Source organism: Lethenteron reissneri, chromosome 9 (genome assembly GCF_015708825.2).
Source record: "Lethenteron reissneri isolate LAM-NWPU_2019-01 chromosome 9, ASM1570882v1, whole genome shotgun sequence".
NCBI lineage: Eukaryota > Metazoa > Chordata > Hyperoartia > Petromyzontiformes > Petromyzontidae > Lethenteron > Lethenteron reissneri.
The window spans coordinates 11,878,744-11,896,278 of NC_083787.1; the positions used below are offsets into that span (position 1 = coordinate 11,878,744).

The following is a 17,535-nucleotide window of genomic DNA, read 5'->3' on the forward strand; positions in this document are numbered from 1 at the left end:
ACACATACATGGCCATTGGGATCTACGGATGAAATGCGCCTTGCATATGTAAATTATTATGAATCACCCCCCCCCCCACTCTCTCACCCACCTCCTCCCCCCACCTGCCCCTCGCCCGACAGCACGGGCAAGCGCACCAAGCGCGGTCTGCTCATGGACGGTTGGAACTCCATGATCCGCTACTACAAGAACAACTTCTCCGACGGGTTCCGGCAGGTGAGCTTGCCGCAGGCTGGTGAGGGACGCAGGTTCACAGCCTACCGGGGGGATGCCACCGTTTGGGCTGCGGTGTTCCCAGAGGCCCGGTGTACGCCGTAACGTTGCGAGCACGCGAAGCCGTGGGTGGAGCGGCGGTTAACACTCTGTGAGACGATAAACTTTTTTATTTTACCAGGTAAGGCCCATTGAGCTACGTAGCTCTTTTTCAGAAGCGACCTGGCCACAAATGATAGCTCAACGAAAGTGGCTTATCACGTGAAAATGTATCGTCAGCCAAATGCTCTAAAAGCACATTGATTATAAACGTGGAGGGAAATCTGGAGGACCCGGAGAAAAATCCATGCGACCACGGCATGGAATAGAAGTTCATGGAGAAAAGGAAACCCGAGTGGCTGACCCCCGATGTGATAATGGGACTTCTGGCTTCGAAGACGTGAGGTCGCCAATTAGGCCTCTCCTCATGTACTATTGTAAAAAATATATAAACTATTTTTGATTTTGCCACCGAAGGCCCACTGAGCTATGTAGCTCTTTTTCAGAAGCAGCCTGGCCACAAATGATAGCCCAACGTGTAGTGGCTTATCATCTGGAAATTGAGGCCACTATTCAGACTATGCTAGCAGAGGCCATCGTGGTTCAGGACCAGTCCCACCAATAGTGTAGTTCACTATTCAGGTCCCTGCAGGTGGTACCACTGTGCTGGCCACTACAGGCCGGGTCACTATGAATATGCTCACATGCCACTGTGTAGGCTCCAACAGTTGGGGTGCCACGGTGGCAAGATGTTAACTACCTCGCTCGATATGCAGGAGGTCGTGGGTTTGATCCCGACTCTGATACCTTTGTATTTGGAGTTTTCACATCTCTCTCTCCCTTTGGCCGTTTGGATTTTTCTTGTGGTCCTCCAGTTTTTACCCTCCACATTTAGAAATATGCGATAAGAGTATTTGGCTGTGATGAATTTCCACACGATAAGTCATGTCATTGAGCTATCATCTGTGGCCAGGTCGCTTCTGAATAAGAGCTAAATAGCTCAGTGGGCATTACGTGGTAAAAATGAAAAATAGTTAAGGTTTTAGTTTTAGTTGGAGCTTGGAAGGTCGCCAATTCTGTGATTGCACGGTATTGACACTCTGTCCACACCGTCGGCATCCGGACGCCGCTGTGACTGCAGGACTGTTGAGTAATGGGAAGCGCAAACAGTTTGCGTGATCCCTGCCCTCTCACCCCGGGGTGACCTCTCCTTGCCCTCCTTCTCTCCCTGCTGAATATGACGACCGCAAACCGCCGGTTCAGGATTCCATTGACCTCTTCCTGGGCAACTACGTGGTGGAGGAGGCAGAGAGGGCCACGCCGCTGCTGCACGAACACAAGGACTGGAAGTTCATGGCCGTGAGTGTCGTCTCGCATTCCACGCCCGCACGGGTCCGCACCAACACGCGCGCATGTGCTGCCTGCCCCCCCCCCCTCGTGCGCCGTGCCCTCCATCGACTGGACATCGGTGAAAAAGAGCTCAATAGCTTTCATTCAGTATGAATAGAGATTCTGATTCGTAAGTGCTACTTGTGAACGGCACTTGCCTCAATAGTCACTCTAAGGCTACACGGGGGGGGGGGGTGCATTGTTGTCTTGTACATGATTGTCATATTTTTTTAGCTTGTAATTTTTCTTGAAAGTTCACAATGAAAAGTTTTTTTTAATTGGTATTACCCATGATTGTAGAATGCTTTCACGAGTAAATGACAGCATGTCAAACACAAGACGTCATTGTCCTGTGACAGCATGGGCGTTATCAGCGTCATAGATTGTAAGGGTGCAATGATTAGAAGACTCATGGCGGGCCGTGTTAAGTGAACTGCAGTTGAATAATTTATAAAGCAATCTTTCTTGATTCCCTTTTAAAGTACATCAAAGCAGAGAAAACAAGGCGATAAAAATGTGAAATGCTCGTATTTAGTTTTTTATCGCGGCATCATTGCCGTTCATACAAATTGCTTCTCCCGATCGCCAAGGATCCACAGACAAGTGGGAAACCAGCAAGCAGGCGGCGAGGAGCTGGCGATAACAACAGTTGTCCACACTTAATGAGTTTTTAAACATGTGGGAGGAAACGGGAGCACGCGGAAAAAATCAACGCATACGAGGAGAAAACACTCTATCCTGTACAGTATAGAGTGTTGTGTCTGCACTTAGCTGTGTACCGTCTTCTCCCGGCAAGCCAGGGCATCTCCTCGATGCCCATCGAGCGAATACAATTATTAGTTAAAGTTAACTGATTTTGCGATAATTGTCACGTTAAAACTTATATTGCTGACGCCCTAATTGTTATTATCCAACTTGTCAGCATGGGTTATTTCGGCTCTTCCCAATTTCCTCATTCATTGGCATTGGTCAACTATCCTAATGCAGATCACTAGCAAAAATCATCATTATCAGCCATGATCAATCCACCCCCCAACAATCCTGCGAAGCAACGATCCACCAATCTCCAGCGCACGTGCCGACTTTCATTGCTCCATCAGACGCACTGTTGTGAGCGTTCGTTCCCGGCGTGCTGCTGCTGAGTGAATAATTAAACGAAAGTAGAAGAAGAAGTTATTGCCTTGAAATAAGACGCTCCCAATCCCTCCGCGTGCTACGGGTCGTCACGGCAGTGGCACACCATGACAGCCCGCGGTAATTTGGTTGCCGCGAGAAGGAAATGCAGACGAGCTCAGCCCCGGGGCCCCTCGGTGTCACACAATCAAGCGGCTCAAATGAGCCCTGCCGCTCCTCACCCAATTTGTGAGCGACTGGAGAAGATTGGCCGCCAAAGGCGAGAGATGGATTGAGTCCAGACTCCGTTGCGCTTTTGGAGGTGTCGCTCTCAGATATGGAGCCTCGCATTAAAGCTGCTCCTGCTGCTGCTGGCGTGTGCACTTTGCGAGCTCTGACACGGGGGTGCACGCGTGGGCACAGCGTCCCTGGAAGATGAAATTCAGCGATTAAACGCCAACTGTCACGCTTCAAATGACTCGGGTTACATTTGCATAAATAGATACCTACGCATGAACATAAAACAACAGCAGCCGCCATTCGCCACGAAGTGGCGGTGTTGACGTCACCACAGTGGTTGTGCCAGCCTGAGATGCGTTTCGGAGGAGCGACGCTCGCAATAACGAGCGGAGCGCCGGGGAGGATAAAACGCAGCGAGGTGGCACAGTGAGGAGCACAGCTGGTGGCAGTCATCTCATGAGTCGGTCAACCCAGAGCACCTGGGTCTGTCCCGTGATCTCCTGCCAGCATTAAGCCTTAAGACACCCAGCCTGCCATATACATACACACAAATGCACACACACTGAGATGATTCAAAACGTACCTACGCTCAACAACAACCGCCATTCGCCACTAAGTAGCGGTGACGACACCACGGCGCTTGTGCCTGGCTATGTGCACGTTGAGGCCACGTGAAGTGTCAAACGCCCGCTGGCAGGAGGTCACGGGGCAGACCCAGGTGCCACGGGTCGACTGACTGAGATGACTGGCTGATGCACCACCTGTGCCCCCTACTGTGCCGTTGTTGTGAGCGTCGCTCCTCCGCCCTCCGTTGTTGTTGGAGGGCGACTGCCTCCAACTGCCCAGTAGCGAGCCTCCTCCACAGAGGCCGATCCTGACACCGCTGGTACCAGTCATCAGCAAGTCCACTCAGCTCCACGTCCTCCTGTACCACATCACTCCATCTCTTCTCTAGACTGTGCCGCGCCCGTTTAGCCCCCACTATCCGGCCGAACAAAAGCTGTTTAGGCATGTGGGCTACGTGACTCAGCCAACGCAGCCTTGCCTGCCAGAGAAGCTCACCGATGGGACTTTGTCCAGATCTTTCAAGGATTTGTGAGCTCCTCACACAATCCAGCCTGGTTAAACCCAGGATGGATCGTAGGCAGGCCAGTCTAACTGTTTCTAACCGTCGAAGATGTTCCGTTAGGGGGGTCCACGTTTTGCAAGCATAGAGAAGTGAGGTAATAACCGTGGCCGAGAAGACCTGAAGCTTCGTGCAGAGCGACAGATCAGGTAGCTTCCACACAGCGTTTCGCAACCGATGAAAAGATAATGTTACTCGACTGATTCGGAGTGAGACCTCTGCTGTCAAACTGGAGCCGATCATGAGCACACTGCCCAGGTATGGGAAACGCTCCACTCTCTCCACAACTGCCCCATCACTAATTGGGAGTTGTGGGGGTGGAGTGTCCAATGGTACAAAATACCCAGGCAGGTGCTTAATTTTGGTGGGGCTGATGGTAAGGCCCTACCTCTTGGTGGCACGCTCAAGGTTCAGCAGCAGCGCCTCCAGCTCCTCTGAGTGAGCGGCAATTACCAGATCATCGGCATACATAACGTGGTTGACCAATAGGGAGCCATCCCTTGACCGCACCCGGGCATCAATCATCCTCCCATTGTATCTGTACCAGATGGAAATTTCTCCGGTACAGCCATAGAAGGCTTCACGAACTACATGGTCGAAAAGATCTTAAATAATGTGGGAGCCAGAGGACATCTCTGTCGCCACCGCAAGGTGAACAGGGAATGGTTCTGACTCCCGGCCACGTAGTTTTACTCGGGCCCGCTCACCATCATGAAGGTCCATAATGATCGTGCGCAGCGGGTCAGTGACTCCGAAAGCACGAAGATAAACCCAGAGCCCAGGCCTACTGATGGTATCATAGGCCTTGACCAGGTCAATAAAGCAGAGATGTAGGTTTTGTTGGAATTCCCTACACCTCTGCTGTAGCAGATAGACAGAAAATATCGCATCTGTGCAGGACCGCCCTTTCCTGAAACCGCATTGGGGCTCCGCAAGCCTCTCCTCAGCGTGCTTGGCAAGTCGATGTTGAATAATCCTTGCCAGGACCTTTCCCGGCACACTGAGGAGTGAGATGCCCCTGTAGTTGTTAGTCTGTGCGGTCCCCCTTGTTAAAGAGGGGGACCACCAGGGCATTCTTCCAATCCTGCAGAAACCGTCCAGTGGTCCAGACTGTTGTTATGATGTCATGTCGGGCAGTCTGTGCACAAACGCCACTCTCCCTCAGGATTTCGCTTGGGAGATCATCTCTGCCCGGTGCCTTTCCTGGTCTCAGACTCTGGATCGCCTTCAGTACTTCCTCAACAGATGGCACCTCAGCCAGCTGCTCTCAGGGGGTGACTTCTTCCAATATTTGAGACACCGTAGCCTCAGCAGGGTCATCCCCACTTTGTCCCACGATGTTTTCTATGCCGAGGGATCCCCGTTTTTTCTCCTAATGATGGTAATAGGTTTGGCGCTGCAGGTTACTTTTTTGATGGGGTTAAATAGAGATTTGTGATCGCGGGCCATTGAGGCAGACTCCATCTCCTCAGCAACCCGCAACCACCACCCATCCTTGCAGAGCCTCATGGCTCTCCGAACCTCCGAGCGAAGGCTGCGGTAAGCCTCCTCATTCTCTGACGTTGGATGCTGTAGACGATGAGAGTGGGCCTGTCGCTTTTTCTCAGTCAGCTTGAACACCTCTGTCAGCCAGGGTCTCTGGGGAGGTCTGGACCGTGTACCCAAAGCAGCTATTGCAGCTGCATGAGCCACAGTCCTAAACCTCGCCCATTTCCCCTCGACATCAGGAGGAGTGGGGGACGATGCCAACCCCAGCCGCAAGCGATGATGAAATTCTCGCTTGCAACTTTCATCAGCTAGCTGAGACCAGGCCACCTTGGATTTGAATGGGGTCCTGGGTGTACACCCACCACCGGAGTGGAAGAATGGCAGGCACATCTTACAGATGACAAGTCGATGGTCAGTGGGCAGATTAGCTCCACGGTAGGTCCTGGTGTCAAGGACATGGGCCCGCATCCGCTGTTCCGTGACTACGTAGTTCAGTAGATGTTCTTGCTTGGACCCGGCATGCATCCATGATGTTGTGTGGATGCACCGATGCCAGAACAGTGTGTTGGTAATTACAAGCCCATGGGCTGCACAAAAATCTAGCAGCCTCCTACCGTTGTTATTGAGCTGATCTGGCCAATGCCTTACAATCACTCCAGACCAGGTGCCAGCATCATGACCAACTCGGGCATTGAAGTCGCCCAACAGGATGACTCTATCCCGAGGGGCCACTTGAGTTAGCACCTGTGACAGGAGGTCATAGAAGCCATCTGACTCATCGGCCTTGCCTGCATCCCTCCACGGATGTTCGTCTTCGGTGGGGGCATAAGTAACCACGACCACCACTCCTCGCCTCCGGTTGATGGGAAGGCGAGCCCAAAGTAGTCTGGGGCTTACAGCTTCCCACACCTCACCGCCACCCTCCCACGCCCCCTTCATTCTTTTGTCCAGAAGATGATCCACTCCCTGCTGTTTGGTGGTCTCCTGGCCCGAGTAGAGGACTGTCCACCCCTCATGGTGGCAGGGGCCAGAGCCGGTCCACCGGACCTCCTGAATACCACAGAGATCCAGGCGGTACCGGTCCAGCTTCCGACAGAGGAGTGGCAGCCTCTCCTCCGCAGTGAGCGTTCGAACATTCCATGTGACCACCCTCAGTGGTTTTCTGTTGTTTCTGGAGGAGCCCCGAGGGTAAAGATTCAATCTCCTGGCTCCACCAAATGGGGCCAGGAGACGTTATAGACGCCTGTCCCCCCGAGGCCTCCGGCACAAGCTTATTAATATATATTATAGACGTGGTTTTGTGGTAATTAATTGAAGGTGCAAGGGTTACCAGCCCCTCGCACCCGTCCAGAGCCCCCATTGGGCCACTGTGGTTGTTACAAACGCTATGAGGGGAATGGCCCTCCCCCCACGGCACGGCCCACCATAGCGTTGCCCTCCGGCACCACGAGGAGGTAGGGGGTTGTTTTTGCACACACACACACGCCGTACATAGACACATGCACACCATACACACACACACCCTGCTAGGTGACTCTTACCAATGAGACTCCTATCCTTGTCTCTCGAGTTCTCACCTCGTTAAACAAACAGTACACTTTACTGACAGGCCTTCATCCAGCAGTGGAATGACAAGGGTTAGAAGGGGCGGTAAGTGCCGCTGCAGATGCACGCCTCTCGAGTTTGTGGTCGCACAATCGTATTTTATCATGAAATGAGTGAGCGGGACAAATGTTTATTACTATTATGGCATGTGCGCATTGCGGAGTATTTAAATAATGTATGACCACCACTTTTAATGGTTTACAACTCGGTTTGAAAGCCCTTAATCCATGAGCTCCATCCATCCATCTGTACCGTTCCGGGGGGGCGGGTGGTAGGCACTGCAGCTCTCGTAAAGATGCTCTAGTGTGCACGGTGAAGTCGTGTTGCCTTGGGAAACTTCATCATCGATTGGACCGCCGGCCTCAGCGATCAAAGGGTTCGTGCTCAACACTTGGAGACATAATCCACAGCGAACAAAAATGGGCTGTTTGCAAATACGCCAATGCATTTGCCCCCCCCCCCCCCCTTTTAACCTGACAGTTGCCCTGTCAGATGTTTGTTACCGATCACGTGCGCATGGTAAAAACATATATATACGTGGATTCCGCAACGGTATTGCAACGTGCGTGAGAAAATGAACGCACGTTGCACGTTGGTGCAGGATCCGCGGTGTGCGGGGACGATTTTTTTTTCTGCTCGTCGTGTTTACGCGCGTGAATGACTCTCCTCCTCCTCTCTGTCCCCATCTCCGCCCTCCCTGTGCCCTCACAGCTGCCCATTGTCATGGTGGTCGCCTTCTCCATGTGCATCATCTGCCTGCTGACCACCGGTGAGCAAAGCGTGCGGGAGGAATGGGACCCTGGAGGGAGGGGGGGTTGGGGGGTGGTGCGGTGTTTGTGTGTGAAACGTAGGGGGGAGCGGTGGTGTCACGGTGAGCGTTACTCGATCGACCCGAGTTCGATTCCCACTTACTGTTGCCACTACTGACGATTATTTGAAATGGGCCTGGGTCTCCCTCGGTCGAATCAGCCTCAAATGAGTACCTGGTGCGGTGTGTAGAAATCATCGCCACTAGAGAGACAAAGGTGGCCGGGCGTGGTGTCTGTCACCCACCTCCTCATGTATCGTGCCGGTCTTCATAGGTGTTCGCTAACAGCACTTGCTCCAACAATCTGTCAAGGCTATCTTGAGGATCTTTGTGTGTAAAAAGTAGTGGAGGCTGGTAGTGTAGCGTTTAGCGCTACACGATCCACACGAGTTCGATTCTCACTAACGGCCAACACTACTGACGGTTATTTGAAATGGGGCCTGGGCCTTCCTTAGGTCGTCTCTGCCGCAAATGAGTTTCTTGTGCGGTGTGTAAACATCGGCACTCGAGAGACAAAGGCGGCCGGGCGTGGTTTTGGCCACATCACCCCCTCGTGTGCCTTGGTGGACTTCATAGGTGCTCGCTAACAGTACTTGCCCCAAAAATCCATTCAGGCTATATGGTGGGTTGGGGGGGGAGGACTTTATGTTTGTGTATGTGAATTGTAGGGAGCGGTAGTGGAGTGGTTCACGCACTGCGCGATGAGACTTGTCCTGGTCTGGTGAAGTTGAACTTGAAAGTCACACAAACACACCCATGCTGCAATAACATTACAACCACCGTTCACAAAGTGGCGGTGATGTCTGGCCTTCATAGATGTTCGCTACAAAGTACACACACACACGCAACAAATATATAAAGATCCCCCGTATTGCCTTAACAGACTTTTGAAGCAAGTGCAGTTAGTGACCAGCACCACGCCTGGCCGCCTTTGTCTCCTTAATGCTGATGTTTACACAGCACACCAGGTACTCATTTGAGGCTGAGTCGACCTAGGGGAGGCCCAGGAACGGTGCAAATTATCGCCACTGGTGTTAGTCGCAAGCAGGAATCAAACTCGGATCCCTGGGTTTGTAGTGTAGCGCGCTAACCGCTACACCACGCACGTGTGCGCATACAAACACACGGGACGAACGCGCGCACACAAGACGAACACACGCACACACACACAGGGGCCGAACACACACACAAACACGAGACGCACGCACACACACAAGACAACACGCACACACAAGACAACACACACAAGACAACACACACACACAAGACGAACACACGCACGCACACACACACACAAGACGAACACACGCACACACACACGAGACGGACACGCCGATAATTGTCACTGGTGTTGGCCGTGACCGGGAATCAAACTCGAATCCCCGGGTCCATAGGGCAGCGCGCTAACCACTGTGCCACCAGTCCTCACACACACACACGTACACACACTTCCCCTATTACCCCCCCAAGGTGTGCCTGCTCACGCAGCGTTCCAATATCAGCACAGACGGGACACGGGTGGACGGGCTTTGTTGCTGACCCCTCTACCCCCTCCTGTGCCATGCCAGCTTTAATAGGCGTTCGCAAGCAGCACTTGCCACAACAATCTCCCAGATTCAACAAGGGGGATCTTTGTTTTTGTTTTATCCGTTGTGTGTGAGTGGTGAGCGGTAGTGTGGTGGTTATCGCACTGCGCTACAAAGCCGGAGACTCGAGTTCTATTCCCACTCACCCCGACCAATAACGCTGGTCCTACGCCTCCCCTAGGTCGACTCAGCCTTAAATGAGTACCTGGAGAGGGGTTTAAACGTCATCAGCACTGGGGATACAAATGCGGCCGGACGTGGTTTTGGCCACACCACCCCCTCGTGTGCTGTGCCGCCCTTCAAAAGGTGCTCACTAACAGCACTTGCCCCAACAGTCTGTTAGAGACTATACGGGTGATCTTTGTCTTTGTACTTCACCCGGTTGCCTGCCGTTCCTCAGCCAGACACCGATCTTATCAAGGCATTGCAGAGGGCTCTGGATCGGCTAAAAATACAAAGTCAGAGCCACAGCGTCTGCTTGGCAGCCCCGGGTGCCAAACGCATTAGAGCAGCAGTTGAGGTGTTTATCAAAAAAAAATGAACCAGAACAAGAGAAACTGTCGCCCCCTCCTTGGCAGTAGAATGCGTAGTCCAGGTCGGCGATTAAAGGGCATGGAAAATGTGGAGCGACCAGGTGGCCTGGCTCGGCTAATCGTGGCCTCCGTTGTGTGTGGGCAGCCACTGGTGACCAAACTGGGTTGCCAAGTGGAGCGGAGCTGATTGGTTTGGCCCGGTGGTCACCGATGACTGCACAAAACCACCCCCTCCACTTCCCCCCCCCCCTTCCCCACTTTCAATTTAATTTGGTTTAATCCGTTATTGGGGTTTAATCCAGCTGTGAAAATGTAAAACGCCAGTGTGATTGTGCACGTACATATACGGCAGCGTCCTCTTGGCTATCCGCTGCTGGATGAAGCCATCCGCAAGCCGTGCTGATTGTGGGGGTGCGGCGGAGGGGGGGGTTGTTTGGCCGCACTTCACCGTGCCGGTCAGTGTGGGACTGGTGAAGGCAGGAGTGGTGGCGCAGCGGTCAAGCGCGGCTGTGGTACGAATCCAGCCGACCCGAGTTTGATTCGGGCTCATGATAAATAACATTGGTGAATGTGTGAACCGGACCTCAGCCTCCCAGTATCTGGTGCTGTGTGTGTACAACAGCATTGAGGAGACAAAGGCGGCCGGGCGTGGTGTTGACCACCTACCCCTTCAAAGGTTCTTGTGAACAGCACTTGCCCCAACAGTCTGTCCAGGCTATATATGCGGGGTCTTTGTGAAGGCGCAGGGAGGGTTGATGCGGATGCTGAGACGTTGAGAACGATGGATTTTACTGCTGCGCCGCCCTCCGCCTCAAGGGAATAAATCGGTGCCCAACCTCCAGAGGTCACAGAGAGGTCTTCAAAAGTAGTTCTGTAACAACGTCGGTGGCTTTGGCGCTCCTACGCAGAGCGGTGCACTGCTATCCGCGAGCGTTCCAGATGCCAAATCTATTCTTTCCGCATCACCGAGCGGCAGTGCCGCGGGTGTAGTACGCTTGGCCAAACAAAAGCAAAGCGCAAACCTCGTATAACAACAACTGGGAGGTTGACTCCGCAGTGGTTGTCCTATGGATGGACTCGCCCGTGCCATAGGAATGTGGACTTTCCACCACTGGCTCGGTTTTTGAGCTCTTTTTTTTTTTTTACACGTAACACACGCTCCCACCGAGCTGCAGGCTTACGTGCCGAGCCGTTGAGCCGGTGCGGCTCGACGTTCCATCACAGCCGGCAAAGCCACGGGCCCAGCGAGCCCCCTCCCACCACACGCCCGCCACGCCGTTCGCTCCCTCGCCGAAAAATCACGCTTCATCGGACCGAAGCGTAAAAAAAAGAAATACACAAAGCGGCCGTCGCCGGAGGTCAGCAGATGTTGAAGAATGGCGAGCGTGCGGCGGAGGGACATACATGAAGCGGCGAGGTTTTAAACTATTGACGCGTGTGGTTTTGTTATTTTCGGTAAGTGGGGGGGGGGAGCACAGGCGATGGAAGTAGCGTGGCGGGCGAGCGAGCGAGATGCTCGTCGAAGCGACAGGAAGCGCTAAGAAGCCTCGTGGGCGGTCGCTTTATGGCACCGCGAGAGTTCGTGGACCCCTGCCGGGGTTCTCTTCGCCTGCTCCCTGCGCGGCTCCCCCGCCCTCGCCCCCCCCCCCCGTCTCTCCCCCTATGCGGATGGAAATAGCCGGGATAAGTGGTACTGGGAGGGCGACCAAGCCCCGTGACAAGGGGCAGGGCACAGCGCCACCCAGCAGGGCTGTGCTTTAAAGCGAGTGATTCCTCATTAGCTGGCTCCGGTCCTCTCTGCGTGAGTGCCATGTGCGCGGTTTGTGGGACAGGTGAAGGCACCTAGAGGAAACGCGATGCTCGTTCCAAAAGCAAAGCCGACCTGTTGTGGTGGCTGAGTGCAACCCTGGCTGTGCTGACAGTGGCATCGCCACCGCCATTCGAGCGCTAGAGGTGTACTTAACGTTGGAGGAAAAGGAGGAGGAGGAGGGGGGATGGTGGTGATGATGATGGTCCTCGGGTGTGAGAAGCTTGGACAGCAGTGTTATGTTGTTTGCCCTTGTGTTTGTGCGCATGTGCGCGTGTCTGTGTGTGCACGCGCACGTGTGTGTGGGGTGTGAATGTGGAAGGTTGTGTGTGTGGAGCGGTGGCAGAGTGGTGTTAGCATGTTGCAAACCCGGTGAGTTCAGGTCCTGGCCTCGGCTAATATCCGTGGCGAATGGTGATCTGAGCCAGTCCCTGGCCCCCCTTTTACCAGCCTGCACGATGGGATGGGTCAGGAAACCCATATAAAAGTGGATTGACATAGGTCTGTGTGAATCACAACAGCACTTTGCCAAACAGTCTCCTTTTATATAATGATGCCTGCCAACGTCTGCGCGACCGAATGTGTGAATGCACAAGTAGTGGCAGGGCGCGCGTGCCCTTCCAGACACGCGGGTGGCGTACGTGCACACGGGTATCGTCAACAGTCGCCCCGTGACAACCGGCCAGAGATTAACTCTCCGGTCCACTGTGGCCTGAGCGATGATGACGATGTTGCCTGGCGCAAGTGCATGTGATGTGCGCATACGTGTGTGTGTTTGTCTCGTGTGTGTGCATGTGCGTCTCGTGTGCGTGCATGTGCATGGTGTAGCGGTTAGCGCGCTTCGCTACGAAACGTGTGACCTGAGTTCGATTCCAGCTTGCGGCTAACACCAGTGGCAATTATCTGTACCGGTCGTAGGCCTTCCCTAGGTCGACTCAGTCTGAAATGCGTACCTGGTGCAGTGTGTAGTAAACATCGCCACTAGGGAGACAAAGGCGGCCGGGCGTGGTGTTGGCCATCCCACCCCCTCGTGTGCCGTAGCTTCATAAGTGCTACTCACTAACAGCACTTGCCCCAACAGTATGTTAAGGCTATACGGGCATCTTTGTCTTTGTGGGCAACGTTGGTGCAACGGTGAACACACTGCTCCGAGTGCAGCAAGCTGGCATTGATTGCCGAGCCATGTGGCAAGTGGTCTGTTTGTATCTGTCCTGCGCAGACCGTGGTTCAATTATAATGACAATTACAGGAGCATTGTGGGCTGAAATTTGTGAGTGCAGTGACATAATTACAACTGTAATTGACACCAGGTCTGGTTCTTCGGTGGCGAGATGTTAACTACCTCGCCTGGCATACAGGAGGTCGTGGATTAGATCCCGACCCAAACGCCTGTGTATTTGGATTTTGCGTGTCTCTCTCCTCGTGGTCGCGTGTTTTTTTTTATCCGGGTCCTCCAGTTTTTCCCTCCACATTTAGAATCAACATGTGTTTGTAGAATGTTTGGCTGCCATAAATTTCCACACTATAAGCTACTTCGTTGAGCTATCATTTGTGGCCAGTGGGCCTTAACTGGTAAAATAAAAAATAGTTTAACACGTAGGCTTGGCTCTCCAACACATCGGTGTGCTGTACTAGTGACGAATTGGCATGTTCTGTTTACGTGACAACCCTTACTAGTTGGCTGTGTCGGGTGGTGGCGGGTTTTAACGACACGATCTAACCCAAAAAACCTCTAATAAAAATTAAAAATGTTTCTTTTTTAGTTGTCACTGAGTACCCTGTGTAGTGTGTAAACATCACAACACTGTCTCCCCAGTTTTTCATTGCCTCTGTTCCATTCTCTGCTCCCCATATTCCAGTCCATGTCCTGCCCTGCGTTGTGGTTCCCATAGGATGAAGATACCCTAAAAAAATGTGTCTTTAAAAACGAAATGCCATTTTTTTCTTGTTGCTTTTTTTAACTTTTATTGAAACAACCCCGAAACAGCGCGGACGTGCGGCTTGCGTCCACGCTGTACTTTTAACCTTGTCCCTGTCGTGCGATTGCGCGTGCGCGTGCGTGTGCGTGCTTCCCTGTCGTGCTTCCCCAGGCGACACGTTCACGGAGACGCTGGCCTACCTGGCGTTCTGGGCGAGCGCCGGTGCCGTCACGGGTGCCGTCATCCTCTACAACGGGCGCGAGTTTGTCGACGCGCCGCACCTGGCGCACAAGGAGAAGACGGACTGAACGTGCGCGTGCGGGAAGGGGCTCACGGCCGGGCCCGCGCCTCCCGAGCACTCGCCACCTCCCTTCTGGAAGCTCTACTGATCCAATTGGGGTGGGGGGGGGGGTAATCGCCCACCGCCATCCGCAATGGGGACCGCCCGCCCGCCCGCCAGCCCGCTCGTTCCGCTCGTGAGAAGCTGGGTTCGTTCCCCCTTCTCGACCGATCTTCGGCCATTCCGTGACCGATGTGGGACCGTTTCGGGACCGTTCCGGGATCCATTCTTTGATCATTCCGGGACCGTTCTGTGACCGTTCCGGAATCGTTCCGTGATAGTTTTGTGACCATTCCGGGCCGTTCTGGAATCGTTCCGTGACCATTCTGGGACCGTTCCCGCGATCATTCCTGAACTGTTTCCGCGATCATTCCTGAACTGTTCCCGAACCGTTCCGTGACCATTCCGGGGCCGTTCCGCGACTGTTCCGTGACCGACCTGGAACTGGCGCGCCGTGAGGGGGGGGTGGGCGGCGGGAAGACAGGTGGCGCTATTTCCCACACGCAGCGACGGGGATGCCGGGCGGCCCGGCCTTTGATCGGGGAGCGAGAGGGCGGCACCGTTCCCGTGTACCCGCCGTCAAAATTACTCCGCGGGCCGGTTTCTAGAAGTGGTCACGGGCTTTGCCGTGCAGCGGCGAGCTCAGCGGCTTGCTTGACGGAGCGAGGTTGTGGTGGTTGTGGTTGATCTCGGTGCCAGCGACTATTCGACTCTTGTTTTGCGACCCCACCCCCTCCGCGGAGTAATTTGGAACGCGGCGTAACATGGCCCTTGTGCTTCTGGAAATATTTGGTTAATTCGTTCGGTTGAACGTCGGCCGGTGCCGGCACTTTGCCACGGTGCCAGCGCCGACGTCAACGCGGGTGGTGGTGGTGGTGGTGGTGGTGGGTGAGGGTGCATGCTGGCGGGTGCTGGGTGAGGAGGCGGACGAGGCATTTTGGAGCAAGACCTTGGGGCTGCTTGATTTTTTTTCTTTCACTTATTTTCCCCTTTTATCTCTTGGAGGTGTCGGCTGTCGGGAGAGACCCCCGCGCCCATCGGCGGAGGAACTCCGCGACACCTGCGGCCTCTTGACCGGGAGAGAAACGCCGCTCGCAATCCCCCCGGGGGGGGGGTGGGGAGGTCGTGGTACCGATTCCACCGCGGGGGGTTTGCGAGCGTGGCAGGGGATCGAGGGAGCCCGGGGGTGTGCGCCTTCCCGCACGGAGCCTACGCGTCGACTCGTCGCGTCGTGTCGCGTCCGTGTTTGTTCTTCGCAGTGTTCGCTCGGTGTTCGTTTCGCGTGAGAAAATATTGGTCCAAATCGCACGCGTATCGCGTGTGTGTGCGTGTGCGTGCGCGGCTGATTGTGGCGTGTTGCGTGGGGATCGGTGGCGCAGCAGTTAGCGCCGCTGCGCTACGGACCCGACGGCCCGAGTTCGATTCCCGCCCACGGCCAACAGCGGTGACGAAAATCGGATCCAGTTCCTGGGTCTTCCCTCGTTCGACTCGGCTGTCAATGGGTCCCTGGTGCGATGTGCAAACATCGCCGCTCTCAGGAGACAAAATCTGCCGGGCCTGGTGCTGGCCACCCACCCCATCGTGTGCCGTGGCCGGCCTTCAGAGATGCTCGTTAACAGCACTTGCTCAAACGGTCTGCTAAGGCTATACGGGGGGGGGGGGGGGGGAAGGGGATCTTTGTCTTTGTGTGCTGTAATTGGGAGGCGAAAGGTGCCGTGTCACAGACTGGGCCGCTGGGGTCCGGGAATTTGGCCGGCAAGCCGGAACCCGGAGCTTGAGATCTTCACCTCCTGCGCAAAAGCAAAAAAAACTCTTTAAATCTGAATGTCACTCATCGCGCTGCTGCTGCTGCCGCTGTTGCTGCTGCCGCTGCTGCTCTTCGCCGCCGCGGCACCCTGCTGTCCATTTTAAGTTGTGCCCCGAGAACGACGTGGCTCAATGCCAGAGGCGGCTTGCCGGGCCAACACGGCCGCCAGCGCTGAGCCCGGTGCAAAGCGTGGGCTGCCAGTTTCGCCGGGCGCCGAGGAGCGTCGTTGCGCACGCGACCCCGGCGAATGGCGTCGCCTGTGTTCCGCCGGCGGTGGTGTTGTTGTTTCTTTTTTAAAGGAAGACGGCGTCAAAATAAAAGTGCAACTCGAGCACCACTCGTTGCAGCCGTCCGTCGCCGGAGGTGGCTCGGAACGGAGCGTGAAAACGTCGCTTTCTTGGCATGAGAAACTACCACACCACACACCTCCACTACCCCCTCCACGCCACCACCCCCCCCCCCCCCCCAACACCTTCCTCCCGCTCCTCGCAAACCCTCACGGGAGGTGCAGGAAAAGTGCCGCCGCGCAACTTCATCCGTTATCTTTCTCTTCAGCAGTGTCGCACTTGGTCGACCGTGACTGGAAATCAAAACTCGCTCTCATCGCCAACGATGGCTGGCTTAGTGACACTCGGGTGACCCTTGGAGTTTTATTTTTATTATTTTGTGACTGGTGGTTTTCAAACTGCTCTGGCCTCCGCCTCGATGCTGCCACCCATAGTTCCCGACCCAGCGCCACCATGCCCCGTGCCACCGTCATGCGCCACCGTGTGCCCCCACACCGTCGCAGCATGCGCCACTGTGGTAGGCACGCTCCTCCCATCGCCCACGCTCGTGAAAGGCAGTCGCGCAGGATTCACTTTGGATTGACGCATCGAGAAACTGACTCAGGTGGTTTGTTCCAACACCGCCCTCTTATACCGCTGCACTACCATACCCTCCACTATCATACCCTGCGCCGCCGTACCCTGCGCCGCCGCGCCTCCAGACCTCCTCCCTGCCCCTGGCGACAGACTCCAGCTATTCCTGGAGAATTCCCAGGCGTTCCCAGGCAAGCGGAGCGGCTTAGTCCCAGCAGCGGGTCCTGGGCCGGCCCCGGGGTCTTCGCCCAGTGGGACGTTGCTGCTGCTGCTGCTGTTGCCCGGTAGGGCTCCAGGGGGAGTCTACCGGGGGGCATCCTTACCAGGTGCCCGAACCACCCCAACTGGCTCCTCTCGATCCGGAGAAGCAGCGGCTCGACTCCGAGGCTCTCCCGGGTTACCGAGCTCCTTACCCGATCACGGAGAGTGGTGAGCGCGGCAACCCTGCGGAGAAACCTCATCTCGGCCCCTTGTACCCGCGATCTCATCCTTTCGGTCATTACCCGTAGGTCATTACCCATAGGTGATGGTGGGCATCTAGTTCGACCTGTAAACCGAGAGCTTTGTCCGACAACTCAGCTCCCGCTTCACTCGTCTAAGACCGATCATCTAAATCGGCATGAATGTTGGTTCACTGCACCTCAAAGACTCCGTACACTACA

At 54.8% G+C, this 17,535-nt stretch overlaps 1 protein-coding gene across 1 annotated transcript in view; it reads left to right on the forward strand.

The window, feature by feature from the left end:
* Positions 1–16,350, forward strand: part of SACM1L (SAC1 like phosphatidylinositide phosphatase) — a 59,911-nt gene extending 43,561 nt beyond the window's left edge. Inside the window, exons 16-19 of the mRNA XM_061548306.1 lie at positions 123–216; positions 1,516–1,611; positions 7,925–7,982; positions 14,038–16,350. Coding sequence (XP_061404290.1) covers positions 123–216; positions 1,516–1,611; positions 7,925–7,982; positions 14,038–14,174 — 385 coding nt within the window. The 3' untranslated portion in view covers positions 14,175–16,350. The remainder of the gene's footprint in view (positions 1–122; positions 217–1,515; positions 1,612–7,924; positions 7,983–14,037) is intronic.
* Positions 16,351–17,535: the final 1,185 nt, after the last annotated feature.